The sequence below is a fragment of the Prunus persica genome, chromosome G2 (genome assembly GCF_000346465.2).
Source record: "Prunus persica cultivar Lovell chromosome G2, Prunus_persica_NCBIv2, whole genome shotgun sequence".
NCBI lineage: Eukaryota > Viridiplantae > Streptophyta > Magnoliopsida > Rosales > Rosaceae > Prunus > Prunus persica.
The window spans coordinates 1,704,468-1,728,185 of NC_034010.1; the positions used below are offsets into that span (position 1 = coordinate 1,704,468).

General features: G+C 37.2%; 2 protein-coding genes, 1 long non-coding RNA gene and 1 pseudogene across 5 annotated transcripts; 2 read left to right on the forward strand and 2 right to left on the reverse strand.

The window, feature by feature from the left end:
- On the forward strand, window positions 882–10,245 carry LOC18785479 (TMV resistance protein N). Of its 3 annotated transcripts, XM_020557984.1 has the most exons (7): window positions 882–1,353; window positions 1,695–1,813; window positions 6,453–7,512; window positions 7,650–7,922; window positions 8,073–8,798; window positions 8,887–9,644; window positions 9,849–10,245. In XM_020557984.1, the coding sequence occupies exons 1-7, from the start codon at window positions 1,330–1,332 to the stop codon at window positions 9,853–9,855; spliced, it is 2,967 nt and encodes a 988-aa protein (XP_020413573.1). In that variant the 5' UTR covers window positions 882–1,329; the 3' UTR covers window positions 9,856–10,245. The 3 variants fall into 3 exon arrangements, with proteins under 3 accessions (XP_020413573.1, XP_020413572.1, XP_020413574.1); XM_020557983.1 differs by lacking the exons at window positions 882–1,353; window positions 1,695–1,813 and adding an exon at window positions 5,254–5,877; XM_020557985.1 differs by lacking the exons at window positions 882–1,353; window positions 1,695–1,813 and adding an exon at window positions 5,720–5,873.
- LOC109947545 lies at window positions 3,447–4,363 on the reverse strand. The gene is made up of 3 exons (XR_002270313.1): window positions 4,257–4,363; window positions 3,921–3,971; window positions 3,447–3,805 (listed from the first exon to the last, which is right to left on the reverse strand). It is a non-coding gene; the product is annotated as an uncharacterized LOC109947545 (long non-coding RNA).
- LOC18785987 lies at window positions 10,564–20,025 on the reverse strand (annotated as a pseudogene).
- On the forward strand, window positions 21,351–22,217 carry LOC109947124. Its single transcript, XM_020556607.1, has one exon. It carries the CDS (start codon window positions 21,351–21,353, stop codon window positions 22,215–22,217), a length of 867 nt encoding a protein of 288 aa, XP_020412196.1.

Genomic DNA, 23,718 nt, shown 5'->3' on the forward strand with positions numbered 1-23,718 from the left:
TCAAGGAGCAAAGGTCAAAGGTCAAAGATCATTTGAAAGAAATCATACCATGGAGATGGTAGAGCAACAAAAAGATGAACACAGGCGTTGTCAATTGATTATCTGGAAATTAAACAGGCTTGTTTGAAAAGATCTTGAGTTTTTCAAGTATTTTCGAGACGTTGCGTTTAGTTTTGGAGAGAGAGTATCTTCTTTTGTTGTGGAGGCTCTCTATTTATAGGCAAGAAGCTTCAATGATGAAAGCTAAAAGAGGATATTTGATTGCTATCCAAAGTAAGTTATTGATTGGTTTATAGGTGAAAGGATGGAATATCTCTGACAAAAACGCTAGTTTTTTGAGGTGCTTCTTTGGCTTGAGTTCTCTGTACCTAGAAATCTGGTTGGCAATTAAACTCCCTAGTTCTAGTGGCTTTTATCCAGCTTGCTTTCTTGTTGAGCAAGAAGAAGGTCAAGTCGCCATTAATGGTGACAATCCTTCTTCAGACCTTCACGTGGATCTGTGTGCAACGGTTACCAATCTTTTTAACTTTAGTATGGCTCAAAGACTTGGGCTTCCTGATGCTGTGGGTTTTTATTAATTTTTCTTATCTATTGACGGCCCATTAAAAAAAAGGTCCCTTTTGTTTTAAAGAAATAAAAAGATATTGGGCTTGGGCTTCACAGATATGTTCCCTTGAGAGATAGACAATTTTTGGCCCATTTGCAATATATGGTACTAACGCATAATTATTAACAATAATCCGTATAGTGGTTTGAAGTATTTACTCCCTCAGATAAGGTCATGGTTTCGAGTCCTAACATCCGTGTAGTGTATGTGACTTTAATATGCTATCGCTCTTCTCAATAAGAAAGGTCTTAAAAAAAAAACAATAATTCATTATTTTTTAGCAGGAAACTAAAATTAAAAAAAGGGGAATTGGCTCATATAATCATTTTACAAACTTTAATCTGACATAATCACTTTGGAACTTGAAAGTACCAAGCTACCCTTCATATAAATAGATATTTATTGCTGACTTATTGCCCACTGATTGCCCTCTCTCTCTCTCTCTCTCTCGCGCAGGCTCTCTTCGCGTTCTCTTCCTCTCTCAGCGCTTTCTTCCTCTCTTTGCGCTTTCTCTCTCCATCGTCCACCACCACTCTCTTTCTCCCTCTGTCGTGAAAACCTAAGCATCACTCTCTCTCTCTCTCTCTCTCTCTCTCTCTCTGTGCAGTCGATGTTAGGGTTTGTTGAGGGGGTTCTTGAAGGCCAATCTTTGCGTCCCTCAGCTGCCCGGCCAAGGCTGTTCCTTCCACAGCTTCCTCACCAATACCTACAAGGTTACTTTCATGGAATTCCCTTCTGGCATTAAGGTTAGCTTTTTCAGTTTTCTACGTCTCTTTCTTTTATTTATTTAATTTATTTTTACTTTCAGATCTTGAAATTAAGAATTATAGTTTGATTGAATATTAAATATTTGCTGCTTCTGTTGGCAATTTTCTAGTATTAGATCTAGCGATTTAGGATCGGAAAGAAAGGCCTCTCCTCTCACTCAATTACATTCTTGAACTTGAATTTGTGCTTAGAAATTTGGACATGTGTGGTTGTGTTTGCGTATACCAAATTGTCATACAATTAGATTCATTCATACAATTAGATTCATTCTTAATGTGCTGCTGCTTTCTTACTCTTTGTTTTGTGTTTGTGTGTGCAGATTATCTTGGTTACGCATCCCAGGACCCGCGACTTGCGTGAATCTTTGAAGTACATTTACAACTTGTATGTGGAATATGTCGTGAAGAACCCGCTCTACACTTCTGGAACTCCAATCAGGTAACTGGTTCAGTTTCGATTATCGTAATGTAGTAAATTAATGATCAATCGTCATAGTAACAAGTTTCATCTCATAGGTCATAAATAGATAGTCATGCCTACTACATGGATTAATATTATCAGTTTTATAATTTTCAGCTCACACTGCGTCCCATTGGGATGCTTAAGTAAAGAAACTTAATATTGCAATTAGTGATAAACAAACTGTCTCATTGCATGTCTTTTTTGCACTATAACAAGACTAATATTTGAACTAGGTTATCTCTTGGTTTAGAAGGCATGTTTGATGTGTGTCGTCTTATTGCTATTGTTAGTATTTTGTGAACTCTGTTTGTTAGAACCTGCCTACTTTTCTTTTCCTTGTATATATAGTTCTATTGAATTAGTTTACTGGTGGCTTATCCATCTTTGATTAGAGTTAAATATATAGTGAGTGGAGATATAGAAGAGTGTAGGATGTGGAAGGGTTTGAGAACCAGGGGTAGTATTCAAGAGGCTACCTGCTCTGTCCCTCAAGATCTCAACCAATTACAACTTAATACCTCAGTTCGCTTCTCTTAGCTTTCTGGGATTCTTCTTTTATTTTATTTTTTTTGTTTTTGTTTTTGTTTTTTGTTTTGTTTTGTTTTCATGTTTTGCTTTGCGTTTGTGGGTTGTAGTCTGTGTTATAGATCTGGGTTATTGTCAATTTCCTGAAATCTGTATGTAACATAAAACTCATGATAAACCTTTGAGGAAAAACTTTGATTTCCCTTCAAAGTGAGGTATATTACCAGGGATTGACATGGATGTGCCTTTCTTAATTGTTCATTATTTGCAGGGGTAGCTTCTGAAGTTAGATGTAGTTGGTATATCTTATGAATGAGCGCAAGTTTAATATTCGTGTTATACATCTGTTAGTGGTGGTGTTTTATTGAAATATATATTAAGGAAAAGGTAAACGTAAAACTCATGTATTTGGCTTAATGTTTCTTCTTTTTCCTTCATTGTTACAGAGTTCCATGCATATCTGGCATGTGTACCACACCATTGCATGCCACTTCTTCCCAATTGATTCCAAGTGATCTTTCCTGTTCCTGTTGTAAAAGCCCTTCTCTTCCCTAGAGCTGTTGCAAATGGTGCACCAATGTGATTACTTAAAACTTGTATTGGATTATTTGGAAACTAAAAATTAAACTCAGAGGATTATTCAAGTTTGTAGAAAACTCACAAGAAACACTGAAAAACGTAAATGATACAAGTGTATTAGGCAAGGACTTATAGGTGGAGTATATCCAGGTAAAATTTTGTGAGTGAGCAATCACGAAATCACCAGATCTTCTAAGCTTAATGTCCATATACAGAAGGAATCTAGCCTAGGGAGACAACATTGCGCGTTTAACAGAATTGAACACATAAGACATCCAAAACAAAAAAAGGACAGGTATAGTATTTAGCCATGTGTAAAGGATGCGCTCGAAGGATTTCTGGATTTGAGCTTGCTGAAAAAAAAAAAGATACATCTGACACAGTTCTTAGGCAATCTACAGCAATCTAAAAGGGATAAAAAAGTGATTGTCAAAATCAGGAAGCACGAATTACACTAAGCAGGTAGGCATTGTGGATAAAAAAGATAACCATAGATGTTGGCTGATTCAAACAAAACAAACGGATGATCTAAATCAAATAAAAGACACTGAAAACCTATTAGTATTCTCAAGGAAATATAATGAAAACCAAAGAAGATATCAATTCCAGAAATTACCCTAATAAAAAATTTCCTTCTACCTATCATGGAACTCACGATTCCACAATACCATATGATGGAAGATCTTTGTTTTGTTTCCACAAGTTTCAATCAACAGCACCTACAGATGACATTCTGAACCAGACAATTACCATTTTGAGCCATCATTGACATTTGAAATACTGAAGGAGAGCTGGCTTCCCAGATAATTTATTGGAAGAAGAATGACAGCCTCAACAATCCCAGCAAAGCCAAATACTCTCACACTGCATAAAAACAAACAAACAAACAAACAAAAAAGCTTCAAATATGCACTTAGAAATTTCAGGGTCAGGTAAATCAATTAATGAAGAAAAGTTCAATGCTTTAATCAACACAAACCTCAAGCTTAATTGGAGGCCTGCTTTCATTGTCCTCTGTCATGGCTAGTCCCTATATTTGAGAAACGCAGAGTTAAGAGTCCTTATATAAGTTTCATGTAAACTATAAATTTGACTTCTTTATGACTTCACCATGAGTATTGTTTGAAAATGGTTAGCAGGGAACAAATCAAAGATGCAGACGAAGAACATAAAAATGAAAATGGGTTTCAGAATCAGTATGCAATGGATACCAAAAGAAACACACACATATTGAAAAGCTCACAAAATGATTTCAATAAAAACAGAAACGCAAAGGTCCAAATGTAATCGGAACAGAAAGGTTATAAATAAATACCCAGATGCTCCGTTTCAACGATCCGAGACAAGAACCCGATAGCCCATTGCGGCAACAATGGACATTTTGGAACTGATCCACATCGAGCTTCTTTCTGCATTGGATTTGTAAGACGAGATAACCCTAGGTAGGGGATAAAGATTGAGTTTTTTTGTTGTTGGGAAATTGACACAGAGGTGGGTTTCGCAAGAGAGGGAGAAACAGAGTGGTGGTGGTCGTGAAGCGAAGATGGAGAGAGAGCGCTGAGAGAGGAAGAGAGAACTGTGAGAGAGAGCGCGAAGAGAACTGCGTGAGAGAGAGAGAGAGAGAGAGAGCGAACAGTGAGGGCAATCAGTGGGCAAGAAGTATCTATTTAAATGAAGGGTAGTTTGGTATTTTCAAGTGCCCATGTGATTATGTCAGATTAAAATTTGTAAAGTGATTATATGAGAATAAAGGGTTTGCAAACGTGATTATTTGAGACAATTCCCTTGTAACTTCCTCTGTCCTTTCACATTATTTGTTGGCGCAGTGGGTGGTTGTCTCTTTTCTCTTCACTACGAGTTTGAAAGATTTTAATGCCCTTTTTTTCTTCCGTAACTGACTTTATTCCTTTACTTTTTTTGACACAGAGCATTTAAATGCCCACAAAATCATTACCGTGTTCCCTACTAGCTCACTCACTCGATGAACTAACTATTAAAAGTGGGAAGGGATTTCCCCCATTAAAACTACGAAATTTCATAACAAAAAGAAAAAGTAAAGGTAATTCTGATCAAAACACATCTGGGAAGAAAAGACGAGAAGTTGCCTTGAAGGTTCCTTACCCTTTACTCAACAAATTGTAGGTACCTTCGCATTACAAAGAAACTGCTTCAACTTACTACTATTTTCAGACCAAAAAAACACGTGAGTTTGTTGAGTTTGTTTAAGCCTTAAGCTATTTGTCATGTATATAAGCTTAGTTCTTACTGTATCGTTTTATTAAGAAAGAAAATCAATACAAAATCAGATAAGATTCTCTCTGCTTCTTCTTCAATTCTTCAATGTTCTACTTAAAATCCTTATTCAGGCTTATGGGGAGTTCCCCATTGCCAATTGATTCTGGGGTGGAACCTCAACTTCCTTCAGATCTGCCCCCTATGACCACTCAACCAGTCTCTTCTTCTTCTTCTTCTTCTTCTTCTTCTTCTCCATATGATGTGTTTTTGAGTTTTAGAGGTGAGGATACACGCACCAATTTTACAGATCATTTGTACAAGGCCTTGTTTGATAAGGGCATCTACACCTTCATTGATCGAGAGCTTACAAGAGGAGAGGAAATATCGCCAGCCCTTGTTAGAGCAATTGAAGAATCAAGCATTTCTCTCATTGTATTCTCTGAAAACTATGCATCCTCAAGCTGGTGCTTGGACGAACTCGTTGAGATCCTTCGATGCAAAAACTCAAAGAAACAAATAGTTTGGCCCATTTTTTACAAGGTGGATCCGTCGGATGTACGAAAGCAAAAAAATAGTTTTGGAGATGCATTTAAAGGCCTTATTGAAAGCAAATTCAAAGATAACGAGGAGAAGGTGCTCACATGGAGGAAAGCACTTACAAAAGTAGCAAATTTGTCCGGACATACTTTCAAGGATGGAGAGTATATTTCTAGCTTTATCTTTTTCAAGTTTAATTTTTTTCTCTCTTCGTTCTCTGGTTACACATTATTAAAGAAAAGTATCCTTTTGTAAAAATATAAAATTGTAGGGAGAAGATCTTTTTTTTATTTTAATATTTTCGATAGCTGTAGGGCATTATGTTTAATTTAGTGTCTTGATTCTATATTTCAGGGCTATCTATCTTTTTCAAGTTAACTTAATTTCTTTTTTTTTTTTTTTTTTAAATTTAAATATTTTATTTATTTATTATACTTTGGTTACATTTAATTGTTACTCGTTAAAGAAAAGTATTCTTTTGTAAAAATATACTACTGTAGGGAGAAGATTTATTTTCTTGGGTACTTTTGTATTTTCGATAGCTGTAAGGAGGAAGTTCAAAATCCATACATTAATCTCCTCAAAATCCATACAAGTATAAATGATACATAACATTAGGTTTGTGGTCAAACAACTTTTACATATTTTTTTTTCTTTTTCGATAGCTGAAGAACTGTTACGTACTTCAGGATGTTTAAATCTGATTCATTAAATGTGTCTAATTTGGTTAAACTGGCAGGTATGAAGCTACATTTATCAAGAACATTGTTGATGGAATCTTAAGCCGAGTACTGAGACGCACATATTGGAATGTGGCCGAGCACCCAGTTGGAATTCAGTCTCATGTACAAGATGTGAAAAAGCTTTTAGATGTTGGTGGGAATGGTCGTCGCATGGTTGGGATATGGGGGACATCTGGAATAGGCAAGACAACAATTGCAAAAGCTATATGGAATGCAATTGCCCATGAGTTTGAAGGAAGTTGTTTCTTGGAAAATGTTAGAGAAGGAAGCTTAGTCCAGCTACAGAAGACTCTTCTTCATAAGTATCTAGGCAAAAATTTGAAAATTCAGAGTGTTGATGAAGGAATCGGTGTTATAAAAGAACGGCTGAGGCATAAAAAGATTCTATTAATTCTTGACGATGTGGACCAATTGGGGCAGTTAGAAAAATTGGCTGGAGATGATTGGTTTGGTGAGGGTAGTAGAGTAATCATTACTACAAAAAATAGGAGATTGCTAGACAATCGTGAAATTGAGTTGATATACGAGGTGAAGAAGTTAGATTACAACCAAGCTCTTGAGCTTTTCAGTTGCCATGCCTTTGGAAGAAGTGAACCTCCAAAAGATTATTTGGAACTTGCACAACGTGCAATAACTTTTGCTGATGGCCTTCCACTAGCTCTAGCAATTTTAGGTTCTCATCTTCGTGGTATTGATAAACGATGTTGGCGAGTTATATTAGATGGTTACGAAGGAGAACCTTATACACATATTGAAAGTATACTTCAAAAAAGTTATGATTCCTTGGATCATCGCGCAAAAGAATATTTTCTCGACATTGCATGTTTCTTCAAGGGTGATTATAAGGACTGTGTGCTACAAATAGTACCCAAAAAATTCATTGAAGAATTCGTTGATAAGGCAATGATAACTGTTGAAGGGAGTAGGATTTTCATGCACGACTTGCTAGCAAACCTGGGCAAGGATATAGTTCACATAGAATCCCCCAATGATCCTGGCCAGCGTAGTAGATTGTGGTTTTATGAGGATGTCAAACAAGTTCTAACGGAAAGTACAGTAAGTATCACATATGTTATTATATTCAATTTGACAAGAAAGAATACCTTATGTTACCTTAATTTTCTTAACAAAATGTGCTTGCATTTTGGTTTGTACAATGACTTCGTTTCCTAATTAATGCTTTTCCATCTTAGGGAACAAGAAATATTAAAGGCATCATGGTGAAGCTTCCAGAACCAGCTGAGATAATTTTGAATCCAGAATGCTTCCGTAATATGGTGAATCTTCAAATTTTCATAAACCGTAATGCATCTCTATGTGGGGACATTAACTATCTGCCCAACGCGTTAAGATTTATTGATTGGCCTAGTTGTCAGTTACAATCTTTGCCACCCAATTTTCAAGGAAATCGTCTTGTTGGGTTCAATATGCTTCGCAGTCATATCAGACAGTTGGAGGGATTTAAGGTATGTATTTGAAATTATTTTCGTCTATTATATATAATTTCAAATAGAGTAGTTAATTTCAGAGGGAAAAAAACGAAAATTGTTTTCTAAGTTTTTGTCTTTTGAAGCGTGTGATTAATTATTTCCTGTTTTTGTGTTCTTGTCTCACAGCATTTGCCAAACCTGACATATATGAATTTGAGTGAGTGTCAATCCTTAGAAAAAATCCCAGACTTATCCGGAATCCCAAACATAAAGTACTTGATTCTAAGTTACTGTACACATTTGGTTGAGATTGATGATTCTGTTGGACTCCTTGCTAAACTACTTGTGTTAGATCTTGATGGATGCTTTAAGCTTACGAGGTTTGGAACAAGACTTAGATTGAAATCCTTAGAAAGACTTTATCTACAGTGTTGTGAAAGGCTTGAGAGTTTCCCAGAAATAGAAGTCGAGATGGAATCACTATGGGAATTGAATATGCAAGGAAGTGGCATAAGAGAATTGCCTCCATCAATTGCATATCTTACTGGGCTTGAATCTTTGATCCTTCATGGATGCTTCAATCTTACTGGGCTTGAATTACGGCTGCTTCATTGCTGGTCCACATTACGTGAACTTCATCTATCTGGAAACAATTTTATCACGCTTCCGGAATGTATTAGCAAATTTGTGAGCTTGTACATGCTTTACTTGTGTGATTGCAAGAATCTTCTAGAAATTCCACAAGAAGTGCTTCCACCAAGAGTACGTTTGGTATACCTGGATAACTGCACATCATTGGAAAAAATTCCAAAACTGCCTCTATCATTGGAGGTTGAGAATAAGGAACTGAGTTTGATCAATTGCGTTAGACTACGTGGCTATGACATCACAGAAGATATTTTTCTGGATCAGGTTTCTGTCTCTTCTGTCTCTGTCTCTCTGTGTCTTCCTCTATGTTATATGGTTAAGATGATGATTGTTGTAACCAATTGTATTGTAGGTATCTTCCCATCCGCATTCTCAATTTACAATTACTCTTCCAGGCGATGAAGTACCAAAGTGGTTCAGCTGTTGTAAAGATGCAACACTAGTTAAAGACGAATACACTTCTAGGGTTGCTCGATGTGAAGTTTGTTTTGAAATTCCTCCAAATTTAGATTGGGAGACGTTAAGATTGGTTCTATGTGTTGTTAATAAAGGAAAGTCAGGCATGGCAGACGCATATGTTCATATCGATAGAAAAATGGTCCAATGGACCTTTATGAACCAAAAGGAAAATCATGTGGATCTTCACTGTATTCCATTATTGAATCTGAGCGAGGTACGATTTCGTGAGGCTCATCACCTTATTCCATTGCGTGTGGGGGAAGAACTGACGCGGTTGCAGCAGGGTAATATGTGTCAAATTATATTTGAGTTCTTTGGCATGCCCACACCCGTTAAAATCCTCTGCGGGGTCCACTTATTAGGCCACCAGGTTGCTGATGTCACAGTTGATTGTGGGCAAAGGCAGTGGTTGTTGCCTGATGCGATGGTAGTGGATGATGATATTCATGATGATCAACACCAAGCCAACGAATTGCTTTCCTTGCCTTCAGCATCAGAAACTAGTCTTCGCAAGAGGCCTTGGTTATCAGATTTCATGGCACTCGATGATGATCATCGTGCTAACATCGTCGACGTCGGTGATCATGAAGCTCAAAGAGGAGAGGAGGATCACCCAAAGAGGAGGCACACTGATCTTAATGAGGAGCCAAAGTATGTAAATCCATTAAATGTTGAATGATATCTTTGCTTTTTCTGGTTATGTATCTGTGTTTTGTGTTCAATTCAAATTTAGCAATATTTTGTTGTGCATCTTTGGGGTATATGTTATAGTTTTCAGGGTGTGTATTTTTTTTTCTTTTTGTTTTGGGTTAAATCCTTTTTCTTAGCGCACTACATTCGATATTAAATTTTCAGGCAATGAAGTTCCAAAGTGGTTTATGTAAGCCCTAGATTCAGCTGTCGAAACGAACCAAATTTCCCGGCAATGGTCTAGTAATCAAGAGTGTGTTGAGGCGCCAGCAGTTTCTGAGATTCCATTTTAAGTGGCATAAGGCTATACCTTTCTTCTCAATTGATGCATCCATCATTTATCCGCAAATGAACAAAAATTGTCTATGATTCTTCTATCTCGTTCATTGGAATTGATGTATGTTGGGGATGAAATGTAACAGATTTATCTATTTCATAATTTCTAATCAAGGTCTGTTGAAAATCGGACATTAATTGTAAAAAGGCATCCAAACATGCCCAACATATTTTTGTTGAAAGATTGTCTCATTATACTAGTGATGTTGCTGGTATTGGCAAGGTACAAGAATCCTAGCATGTCTAAATCATGTCAAGTTGCTGCAACTCACGTTGCTGGTGTAGTTCAAGATTTTTTGATAATCCTGCAAGCGCATGAAATGAAAAGCTTGATGAGCAGCATGCATATTATGTTGTTTTCGAACTCCTGTCTAGTTTGTGAACAGATTTTGGTTCTTTGGTAGAGCTAACATCTCCAATGGCTCAATTACCCAAAGAGAATTTGGGTTTAGAAACTAAGAAAAATACACTAGGAATTATAACTTCCTTGTTCACGAAAGCACAATATTATTGTCATTGCATGACCGGATAGCTACTGTAGATGTAGATGTCGAATGTCCAATTTTATCCACCAAAAATTACAAGGGGCATCTCATAGTCAAAAAGACAACTACAACTTACAATGTGAACTGACACCAAGTAAAACTTATGACAACAGGAATAAATGTCCCAACAACACGAAAACAAAAATTCACTTCATACAGCAGTATTATAACAAGAGAGAGGCACACAGCAGTGTAAATGTAGACAAATATGCATTGCAGAGCCATGTGTCCGTGGCGCGCTGCAAAACCGCCACATTGCCACAAAGAAAAAGCTCCGCATTGAAATGGCTCAAACCAACATATTCAAGCATCACCAACTTGGTTATATTCCTACATAAGCCACTTTCCAACAAATACAAAAGCCTATACCTCATTTTTGCCACCATTCTTGGTGCATGGTGCCTTTACAGCTCTGCATGGTGGCCTTGAAACTTGTCTGACTTGAGTTGTATTTCCTATCATATAGCCACCACACCGAAAGACCATGCACATACCACAAAGCAAACAATCTCGAACAATCATGATCGAATGTTTGCCATTCTGAACAGTTTTAGCCAAGCAAATCTTTATACAAGTTGGGATTCTGACTTGTTGGGGTTACACCCATCTGCCTTACAAGTGCATCCTTTTCCAAGGAATCTTTAGGGTTAGGACCCTTATTCAATTGTGTTACCCCACTTTGAGCAGTTCTTGTAGCATTTGATAACTCGGATGCAAGATTAAACTCATCCCTATTGGTCGGCAAAGGGTCGCCAACACTGCTACTAAGCCCGCTGAGAGATGTATCTGCATATAATCCCATAATATCAGGTGTCTTAGCAGCACCAGCTGCACCATGATTTGCAGTTAATGCAACTTCAGTTTGATCAAGAAGCCCTTCTAACTGCTTAAAAGGATCCACAGTGGAAGCAGTACTACTAGTTGAGTCACCCAAATCGAGCAATTCTGGAGCAGGTTCATGATTAACTTCAGTGTGTACAGCTGCTGCCTTTGGTACCTGGGGCTTCTCTGAAGCATGGATATTCGCCTTAGACACCTTATGGTTGGCAGAAGATGGCCTCCTCTCGATTTTTGATGATCCCCCAAACAGTGAACTGGCAAGCTTCTGCTTTTCTGGAGAAATTTCAACCTGGGGTCTCCTTGACTCATAAGTATCAAGGGCTTTTGAATTTGAAGTGCTCACGCTATCTATTTGTGTGAGACCCCATTCGCTGATTTCTGGGAACTAGAACTAGAGGAATTTGAGATCAACAATGCTGGGGAGGAATATGTTGGCCTACCCCATTTTCTTTGAACACCATCTAGTCGTAACTCAAGTTCCGATGATCCTGCATCTGACACAGGTGGCAATGATGCAGGCTGGCGGATCTCCCTAGCATAAGATGGTTCAGGAACTGGAACAAGCTCGGTTGAGGATGCAACTGCAGCTGGAGGAATTCTTGATGGCACTGCTGGCTTTGGAAGCTCATATGCCTCAAACCTAAGACCATGGGTTAAAGCTTCACGCTGATCTTGGTTACTGAAGTTGCTGATATTTAACATTCCAGAGCGCTCATTCTCAGGAATATAGGGCTGAGCACCTTTCTCTAGTGCTTGCTGGACATAGCCATTGAGGAATGAAAGGCTTTTATCAATCTGCAAGAGAAGATGAATATTAATATTACACAAAATAATCTTATTCAAGGAATAAATAAATAAATGGTTTCCACATGATCCAAAATCAAGGTTTTCAAGCATATTAGAGAAATACGATTGCAAAATCCATGAAAAGAGCAACTTATAACTACAGGGAAGAAATAAGATGCAAGGACCAGGGACGAAGAAGTCGGGAAACTAATTAAAGCATGTCGTGTAATACCAATTAGAATAACTTGATTTTGATTAACATCCAGGTATTACCAACCAAAGGCAGCTACATAAATTAAGTTTCGCCAGTATAATATGCATGTTGGTGAAATAAGCAATTTTAATCATTCGTAAACTGATTCTGAATTTTTCTCGATCTAAACCACAAGATCTATATCATCATGTTTATATGCACCAAAACTACAACAAAGCAATCTTTGTATTTTTTTTTTTTTACAAGGAAATTTACAATTAGTGCCTCCAGCACGAGCATACATACTAAGTGTCAAGCAATAATAAGGCTTCAGAAACCCATGTACAATTTAATAATGATAACTGACATTATCACAATTGGGACCTGAAGATTATTATCTTCACATTGATCCATGCATGCACACACATACACGAGAATGATAAAAGAAGGGAAAGCAATAATTTGCTGACCCTATTAAAACCTGTGCAGTTGATAACTGTATACATATATACATTCATAGCACATTTTCAAAATTTACCAAATAAAATATCGGAAGGTCAAGAACAGCATTAACCAGACAATACATGACATCTTTCTACTTAAAACAGAGTAAGGCATCTAGTCAGATTATTTTTCAGTCAACATTTACAATGGCCTTTTTCTTTTGGACCAAAAAAAGTCCCTCATTTAATGATTTTCTTGCCTATTTATAGGGGCTGACTGTTCAGTATTTTTAAAAAAACACTAATGCCCTTGCAATTGTCAGATATGGGCCCTTACTTTTTCTCAAACTTCATCCCATAAGTAGTACGGATAGGGCATATTTGACAAGGAAGCAAGCAAAGCTATTCCTTCCGCATTCACAGTCAGTTAGGATACATGTTCATTTGTCATAGTATTTCTATTTTGGAAAATATTCTTCTGGATCTATACAGTTTTAAAAATATTTAATGTTATGTCATGATTCGTAATAACAAATCTGTGAAACACAAACATAATCATGATCTGAAAAGCTGAATTATGTTGCATCAAAGATAATGTATCCATATGAGAAAGAACATTATCACGACATGGAAAAGTGGTACGTCCTATTAGAACAATTTACAAGGCAACTACATTTTTTAATGAGACATACATTAGTTCACTTTCCTTATACCTAATTTATATTCATCAAGGATTCTATTTGATATATCTCACCAAATGCTATCCAAAAGATACATTTTGTATAAAAAACAAAAACAGAGAAAATTGAAGTTACACTATATCGTTTGGCATATAACAATAAGAGGGTCACCAAACTTAATGCAATCACAAGGTTAAATAACCATTAGACGTTACCGTTAGAAAACAGGAGGTTCAGACAGTATGCCAACAACCACCAAATAACAAGGAAAAGAGAAATGCAGAACTACTATAGTTCTAAATACTTTAAAGGAGAAGCAAAAAAAAGAAGGGTATGAGTAGATAATGCAATTAAATATGACCTCAATGTCTTCACAACTTGCATCTGACGGCATAATACTCTCAACTGCAGGAGCATCTAAGCTAATGACAGCTTGCAATTCATATGCACGCTGCTGCAGATCTGTTGCGTGAGAAGCTGACAATTCATCCACCAAAGATTGACACTGCAAGGGAAGAAAGATTTTTATCGATCAATATATACTTCCATGACAGGCCACAAAAAAAATGAAAATGACAACATTATAGCTAATCATTGATTAGATGAATGTCAACATTATAATGGTGTCCAGAAAACTTCAACTTAAAAAAAGCATTAAACATTCATCATGCAACCATAGAGCTCTGGACCTCAAAGCTAGGGCCACTGATCATTGACGCACACATGCACACATTTTTACGTGCACATTACAAATCCTGCACATAATATCTGAATGTTATCAAGCACATTTCTCCCTTAACTAGCATTAACCATTGTATAAAGTAAAATTGTACTATGTTTCTTTCTTATAGAAACTATTTCAAAAAAGCCCCACCACCAACCACTCTGATTCAACTTCTTGCTGACTAAGCCTTCAATCATTAAAAGATTAGGAAACTACATGCATACATACATACATATAGTCAACCATTCAAGAGCGGATGATCTACAGTGCACACGTCATTCTGCTAGAGCTGATGTTGAATTCTGTGAAAGCGGCTTGAGCAGCTGCTCAGTCTGTTTTGTTTTCAAGTCTCCTTTCTGTTTTCATTTTACATCTTTAATTTTTGTTTCAAAACAATTTGTTACTTTAGGATGTAGAATAGCTTGTTAGCGCTTTAGAGTTTATGGTTTAACTATTGTGAATGGTAGCTGATAACCTGAGTGCTAAACCTGATACCCTAAGCACTGAATGGATGATTTGAAGGCCCACCAAACAGGAAAACTTAACCCTAAACCCTAAAGCTAAGCTCTGAACAGGTGAAAAAGCAAAAATAGCAAACACTTTCATTCCACCCTGAGTGAATTGAACAGCAGCTTAAACGAACGTAGGAGAATTCGAGTCCTTTTTTCCCAAACTACTAGGAGAATTCTGCACTGCCACTCATCTATCAAAATCCATGATAATCATTACATCTTTTGATTAAACATCTTATTCAGATTTAGCTCTGCTCTTTAGAGAAATTCAACCCACTATTAAAAGCAAATTTACATACAATGCAATTTCCATCATTCAGGAAGAATAAATTCATTCCAGTCATGACTGATGCTAATCTATAAAGGGATGCCTGTTCAATCTAGTGTGCAAACTGTAGAATGAGATTTGAACTTTCAATCTTCCAACTTAATTTTCAGTCAAAGATCTGCAAGTTAACAAATCTTATCTTCTCTCAGGGAAAGCAAAATAAAATGGCATAAATACCAGTAGAACTCTTACAATTATGAGCATGATTACTAATCATAATGCATTATTTTTAGCAGGAAACTAAAAGAAAAAAAAAAATCACTCGTAGGAAAACAACTGATTCAACCTCAGATACAAATGCAAAAATTAGGAGTATACTGAACAAACATGGAGCAATTTTTTATCACCCTAGCCCAGTGAGGGTAAAACAGTAACTTCCATGGCTTTAACAACCCCTACAGCAGCAAAGTTCTAGAAGATGGGAAAGAGAGATGGGATCATCCTATATGACCTATTTAATCTAAAATAAAATAAAAAATGGTAACCAAAAATAATAAAGACAAGATTAAAATAAATAAAAATTCCACGTTATGCTACAAAAGCAAGATTGCCATCGAAAGGTGTTCAAATCTATGCAGACGATTAATGCATGCAAATTGATATTGTTGTCAAAGTATTAAAGTTCATTATATGCACCTCAGGTAGGATATCCACTTTTCTCTGAGCTGAAATTTCAAAGGCATACTTTTCATGATTGCTGTAACCGCATAAGCCTGTATGAGAAGAACAGACTCACTTCAGTTTCAACAAGTAAGATACAAATATACACACAAATACAAATGGTGCTCTTTTTATGAATAGATAACCAAATATAAAATTGGGAGAAGAAAATTTTAAACCTATGAAATACTCATAAAATACGAAATTTATGGTTGTTTGCTTCTTAAGCAAATGGAAAATAAAAATTGTGTGCCCTGTGTTCTCTTCTTTATTCTTTCCAAAAGCTCTTATGTTTCTATAACTACACAGAGACCCTGCTTATTCTAATCAAAGTAAAATTGTACTTCAAATTACCTTTTAATCCCAATTCTTAAGAAAATATTTTTTTTAATTATGATTTGCACTCCCATTATTTTTATTCGGATTCTAGCTTTATATGCATTTTTAACAGTAGATATAATTAAATTATATCTCGTTTAATACAATTATACCCTGACCTCATTACCAAATTTAAGAAGCATGGAAAATTTCTTCAAATCAAACCCTAAAAAATTACAAATGCAGATAATGAACCTCTAGTTACAAAAAACTGGGTTTGGGGGATACCTTGACGGGTTCCTCATTTGAATACGCCTCTGCCACATCACATGACTTCCCAATGATATAGGAAGCAGAATATTTTCCATCAGCAGTTCCATATTCCCCCAAAACCCAACAAATGACCTGAGATCACAACTAAAATTCAGATATCAACAGGAATATTCTTCCAAAAATTTCTACATAAAGAAAAGAACTGAGAGGACAGAATGTACCTGAAGAAATACAGATGGAAGCTTTGGCTCACCAATTATACGCAAATATGACTCCACCTGCACATAAAGAAGTTTAATTCTTTAATATGCAGAAACAGGGAAAGCAAGGAAATGGTTTAAGACATAGTGCAGAAGCAAGCAATGTACAAAATGTTGTAAATGGTGCAGAAGCGAGCAATGCACAAAATGTTGTAAACATACTACTAGAATATAATCCTCAAATGTTACACAAATAGCAGTACTATAAAAAGGTGAATGCATCATTATATCTCCTATGCTGAATTTATCAGGGACGGTTGAACTCAATGGCAAAAAGAATGAAAAGCCTTAGCAATTTTGCAACATCAAAATGTTTATCATCACAAACAACAAACATAGCAGTAATAAGTAATGCTTCTATTCGCAACCAAAACCTTAGGAAAATCCACCTCTGAGGTCTCAAACGTTATAGGCATGAAATGGCTTGAGAGTAACTTACAAATTTTACAACTAACTAGAACAAGTGACACCTGTAAGTTATGTGTCAAATTCTTTGACGTGGCAACTCATCCTCCTAACATGATATGTCCATGATTTTACCATCAATTGTTGACGGTCTAAGTTAATGGATGGGACTATTTGAGGAGTCCAAAAATTTAAGGGAGACATTGATCAAAAGTTCAACAGGAACCTTTGAAATCGCACAAAAATATAGGGGGCATGCTATAACATTTTTAACCATATAATAACTGAAATAGCAACTTTTTAATGACATTGAATAAAACAGTTATAAACATAAGGTGCAAAATTAAAGTTACATACCGCAGATGATCTCAACTAACTATCTGCAGAATCATCATCCTCTCCAAATCCCTCAGCAATCAACTTCATCAAGTTATGTGCCACCTTGACATTTACCAAATCTCCTGCATGTTCAAAGACTTTATTCATGGTCTGCAGAGAAGGAATATCAGGCATGGATGACATCAAGTGTTTAATAAGCACTAACAAAATACTCCCATGATAGCTAGAATATAAAAGGCAACATGTATCACTCTTACCTGGATAAACCATTGATTACTTGGTGCAAATTGCTCCGCAAGCTCCACACATCTAGAACCTATATATGTTTTGTAATGGTTATCATTAATGCTAATCATGTATTCAATCATAGGATCCACAATCACTTCCGCATTGGAGGACTTGGTCATCTTGTACAATAGTTCAAATGTTTTTCGCTTCAGAGTATCATCTGGGTCCTGCATCATGCACAACAAACTTCATCTAAATTAAAAGTTTAAAGCATGATTTGAAACCAATCCATCAAACCCAACAGAATTCTTTCACCTCTAACCAATCAATGACGGCTAGTTGGTGTTGCTCTGCTCCCTCTGGACTAATCTTTATTAGTCAACCAAGGGCATCGATGCCCATATATTTCAAATTATGACTGTCACTCTGTCGACCAAATATACAACAAGGAATTGGTGTTTAACTCTCCAAATAATCTACATGCAGACTATAATTTGCAGAAAATTACATTGAAAAATATAAAAACCTCAAGCCTTCAAAAATCTTGAGATGACTTGAGCAGCCTGTTCTAACAACTTAGGATTTGGATATATGGCAGAAACGCAACAAATACACTCATAAAGTACAGCATTTCCTATATTACTGGTAGAATCACACTTCCTAAAAATATCGCCAACTACCATATACATCTTCTCACTCGATTGCTTATCACCACTCCCCAACAATGCCAAGATCTTCAACAATCTAATCTGCATTATCAAACTAATTCAGTTACTACATTACGTTACAACAAACAAACAAAGCTCATTATTTCAATTCCTCTATCATGCCAAAAACTTCCCACATAAATAATAAGCTCAACTTCATTGAAAGTAAGTAAAATCTGAATAAATGGCGCCGGCAACTGATGGTTGGGCAACCTGCGCTCGGCGACCTGTTTGAGAATGCTGACAAAGCTGACCACCAAATCCTTATAAGAATTCACATCGATTGTAATGAGGTCAAACAACGGGCAGAGCGTCGCACCCATGACTCCCGGATCGTTATCACAAAGGCGCTTCCTGAAAATTGGAGACCAGATGTGAAACAGAAGATGGCGATTTCTGATAAAAGCGGTGAAGCGCCATGATGGCCTTCTTCCTGACAGCATCCTTGGGATGGGCGAGGACGTCCACGACCTGGGGCAAAACGGCAGGCACAGTCTCGTCGTTGATGAGCTTGCAAACGGCATTGAGGGCGGCACAAACGACAAGGTAATTGTCAGACTAGAGATCCTTCTGGATGGTGTTGACGATCAAGATGATCAAATCGTGATCGTCGCTGAGGAAGAGCGAAACGGCGACGTAACCGGTGCGTTTAAGCAAGAGATTGTCGTCGTGGGTCATCTTGACGGCGTGGATGTAGTCGAAGGAGCCGTCGTGGCCGAGCATTTATGTAGACGAGGCGGATGATGTACTCCTTCATCTTGCGCTTGGGGATTTCAGGCTCGGAGAGACGTCATTTTAGGGTTTCGATCTCGAGGAGGACGATCCGCTCTTCTTCGGCCTTGGATCTAGCTTCGCCGATGGACTTGACGAGGTGCAGGAACTCCTTGGATTGGCCGAAGCCGCCTTGGGAAACCATCGCAAGCTCTCGCCCTATGGTCTTCAGCTCCTCCATTGCTGCTGATGATTGGTGGAGTTAGGATTTTGCAGTTGCCAATGCGATGGAGATTAGGGTTTTGAATTAGGGGCATTAATTGGTGAGTAATCGGACTGAGTTCAATTGCATGAAGCAGCAGAAGAAAGGAGAGAAGAGAGAAGAAGGCGTTTTTAGTTTTGGGTTTTCTCTTGGGAAATTGGCGGCTTTACCTCTCTCACCTAATTTATTAATTAATATCCTGATTTTTAAACTCAATCACAAATGCCCCTCATAAAAACTCCTTATTGACAGCTTATTGCCCATCCTTCACTTCTCTCAATCGTTGCTCTTCCTCTTCCTCTTCTTCCCTTGTGCCAAACCTCACAAAATCCATCTCAACCTTAGAATCTCCCCTAACTCTATCTCCTCTTAGTTATGTCTTCCAACTAGGAGCTGATTTCAACCTCAAGGTTGAACCCCAAATTTGGAATCGGACCCTAGCCAAGGCATGACTCGCCACCTCCGTTGTCGGCCTCCACAACGAAGCCATAGTCTTGACTTGCCACCTCCATTGTCGACTTCCACCACAAAACCACGGCACCTTCATCGTCGATCTTCACTGTGGTGAGTTCTAATATTGTTTTTGTTTTTGTTTTGGGTTTCTTTGATTGATTGAGATTATTGGGTGATTGCTCTCACTGTTTTGAATGAGATATTAATGGGTTTCTGTTGTGGCTTGCTGTTTCTGTGATTGAATGAAATTTACCAACTATTTCCTGTGGTTGTTAAGCTCTTACTTGGATACATTGTTTTGTGCTTATGATTTGTCTTTGAAATGATGTATACACCATTTTGTGATTGAGACTTGGACTTGCAAATCTCCTTGAAAGTAATGTATTCACTATTTTGGGTGGTATGATATTCGATATGAAACAATCTTGGACAGTCAAGGTTTGGCAATTTGTAAGTAGTTAGTTAGTAATAGGATACCCTAGGTTAATGGCTTTGGGTTGGATTTAACTTTAAGAGTTCTTGATACATGCCTTCCTTGCTGGAGCTTGAAACAGCGCTATGCTAGCTGAACCTTTTCACTTTGCATAATGCTGATGTTTTAAAATTGTTGGTTATTGATGTTTAATTGATGTTTTATCTATATGGTTTATCCACTAGTTGACAGATTTTTTATTGGTAGCTTAACATGTGTTAACAAGAGGAAATTTTATGATGGTCAGAAATGGACACAATTGCAATTTTGGTTTGCTACAATGGAAAATGGGTAACCTCAAAGAAGATGTGCACATATGAAGGGGGTGACTCAAAAGGCATAGTAGTTTCACGAAACATCACTTTTGATGAGCTTTTGGAACGGGTGCATAAGATTGTTAATACAGACAACAGGGAAGACAAGCTTTGTTTAAAGTTCTCAGTTTCAATATCCTCGAATGAGTGCAAGCATACCAAGATTGAGGATAATGATGATGTTAAATTTTTTATTAAGTACATTTGTGACGTAATTCCGTCGAAAATGGCTCCTTTACTGGTGAGCATAGAAGACAGAGGAGTGACAAATGTTGTAGGTGATCGTATGCATATCACGACGGATATGAGTCGGATGGCCTGTTCTTCAAATGCCATAGTTGAAAGCAATGGTGATGTACATGGTGATTTCGGAACAGAATATTTAGACATGATTGATTTTACAAGGGTGGAGGGGGTGCATAGTGGTGATAATGGTACAGAAATGAATGGCTTGCAAATGCACTCATCCTCTCCTATTTTGGCCCATTTGGAGACATTTTCACAAGTGGGTGTGGTCGGTTTCGGAACAACATCTGAACTTTCTATTCGACATAATTGGAGGCAAATGGGTGAACAAAAGGTGCACAATTTGGGTATTGTAAATGATGAAGAAGAAGATATTGAAAGCGCATATTCATGGAATAATTGGGATCCAAAATTTGGAAGTGGGGAAAATTTTCTCTAGTAAGGAAACCCTGTCCAACAAGTTACAGTTGGCGGGAGTGAGAGGTCACTTTGAATTTAAGGTGAAGCAGTCTTGCAAGAGTCGATTGGTTGTGGTTTGTTCTCAAGGTCCATGCCCATGGCGGCTTCGTGCATCTAGTTATGGAGAAACGAACTTCATGATTATGAAATATAATCCGGTCCATGAATGTGATATGAGTTTTATACATGACAAACATCATCACACAAGTGCTAAACTCGTTGGTAATGCAGTGAAGCGAAAGTTGAAAGATTCTCGCACGATATACACACCAAGTGATATAATCAGAGATGTGAAACAAAACTTTGGTGTCACCATTAATTATTGCAAAGCTTGGAGATCGAGGGAGTTAGCTCTAATGTCCACTAGAGGTTTAGTAGAGGAGGCATATTCTCTCATTCCAGCTTATTGTCATGAATTAGAGCGTGTGAATTCTGGTACAAGGACATACATCCAGATCGATGAGAACAATCACTTTTTGTATTTTTTTATGGCTGTTGGGGCATGTATTAGAGGGTTTCAATCTTTGATGCGGCCAGTCATTGCTATGGATGCCACGCATTTAAAATGTAAGTATAAGGGTGTCCTCTTTGTTGCTAATGCATTTGACGGAAATCGAAATATATATCCTCTTGCTTTTGGAATTGGGGATTTAGAGACGAATGCATCATGGCATTGGTTTTTCAGTAAACTTCATGAAGCCATTGGTGAGTGTCCAAATCTTGTGATTATTTCTTATTGGAATATTAGCATAGAGAATGTGTGGCACAACGTTTTTCCAACGGCGCAACATGGCATATGCTTTTACCATATGAAGGGAAACATGAAAGGCACTTTCAAATTGAAAAAACATGATAAATTATTGCTATACTTTGAACAAGCTGCGAAATCTTATGGTATCGCTAAATTTGATCGTCATTTTCGCAAGATCAAGGGAAATGATGAGGTTGCTCAATATCTTGAAAGTGCAAGATTACACAAATGGTCTAGAGCTCACATGGATGGACGTCGATACAATGTAATGACAACAAATATTGCATAGTCAATTAACTCAGTCCTTCGGTTCGCAAGGATGCTACCAGTGGTGCATTTGATTGATGAAATCATCAATCTGCTTGTGAAATGGTTCAGTAAACGTCGTGATTTTGCTTTGAAATGTACATCAACATTGTGCCCTGACTTTGGCGAGAAGAAGCTAAGACGCAGGTTGGAATGTGCTTCAAGGATGAATGTCGTGAAACTGAATCACGTAGAGTATAATGTCGTGAATGGTGATATGGATGGCCACGTACATTTGACGAATAACACTTGCAGTTGTAGGAAGTTTCAGCTTGAGCAACTACCTTGCAAGCATGTAGTTTCAGTTTGTCGTTTCTTGAAACTAAATGCATACTCCATGGCTTCTCGTTATTACACTCGAAATACATGGTTGCATGCTTATTCAGATACCATCTACCCGGTACAGCCTTAAGACCTGTGGGTTATTCCTGAAGATGTCCAAAGTAGAGTTGTGCGTCCTCCCAATGCAAAGGTCATGCCAGGCCGACGAAAGAAGCTAAGGATTCCCTCGCAAGGAGAGGATATCATAAGGAGAAAATGCTCAAGGTGCAGTGGCACAGGCCACAATAAAAGCACCTGTAAAAACAATGTTCCACTACCTAATGTTTGGACATACATTATGAATTGTGTTGGTTTGTTTTGGAGTGTGAATTTGAATTGTATTTGTATTGGGTTTGGTGTTTTGTGGATTGTGAATTCTGTTAAATTTTCATAATTTGGTATGTATTGCGTATTCTATGTGCTACATTGTTGTTAAAATTTGTCATTTTTGGGCCCATATTGTGTATTCAAATTTTCTGATTCTGTGGGTCGAATCGAGGGTGGGTATGCCATTCTCATCCCCATCCCCACCTTCATTCCTGCAATACAGACTTGAAAAAAAAAGAAGAAGGGATATACAAGGGCAATACACTAGCAATATACAAGCAATAAAGGGCTATACAATGGCAATACACATACTCCTATAAATTTATTCCAATATAGACTTGAAAAAAAAAAAAAAAAGATATACTGGGGCAATATTGTAGCAATACACAAGCAATAAAAGGCTATACAATGGCAATACACAAACTCGATACTCCCCCTATAAATTTATTCCAACAGACTTGAAGAAAAAAAAGATTTACGGGGGCAATATAGTAGCAATACACAAGCAATAAAAGGCTATACAATGGCAATACAAAAATTTCACAATCCCCCTATAAATTTATTCCAACAGACTTCAAAAAAAAAAAAAAAAGATATACGGGGGCAATACAGAAGCAATAAAGGGCCATACATGTGCAATACATATGCAATACATATCTGTCATGGCATTTGCCAATTAAATCACAGATTTGGTTACATTTGTATTTTTTTCTTCTTTGCAAGGGGAACGATGAAAACATGGACTAGAGATTGACAAATTTCCTTCTAACTTGACTTTCATAATTTGATGAACTAACAATGTTATCTCATTACATCTTAAGATATGCATAAAGTGA

Bases quoted from the DNA above. Each gene is read 5' to 3' on its own strand.
- LOC18785479 (XM_020557983.1), top strand. From the start codon at position 5,282: ATGTTCTACTTAAAATCCTTATTCAGGCTTATGGGGAGTTCCCCATTG. The intron at 5,878-6,452 runs GTATATTTCTAG...TTAAACTGGCAG, and splicing joins CATACTTTCAAGGATGGAGA to GTATGAAGCTACATTTATCA. The intron at 7,513-7,649 runs GTAAGTATCACA...TTTCCATCTTAG, and splicing joins AAGTTCTAACGGAAAGTACA to GGAACAAGAAATATTAAAGG.
- LOC109947124 (XM_020556607.1), top strand. From the start codon at position 21,351: ATGAGTTTTATACATGACAAACATCATCACACAAGTGCTAAACTCGTT.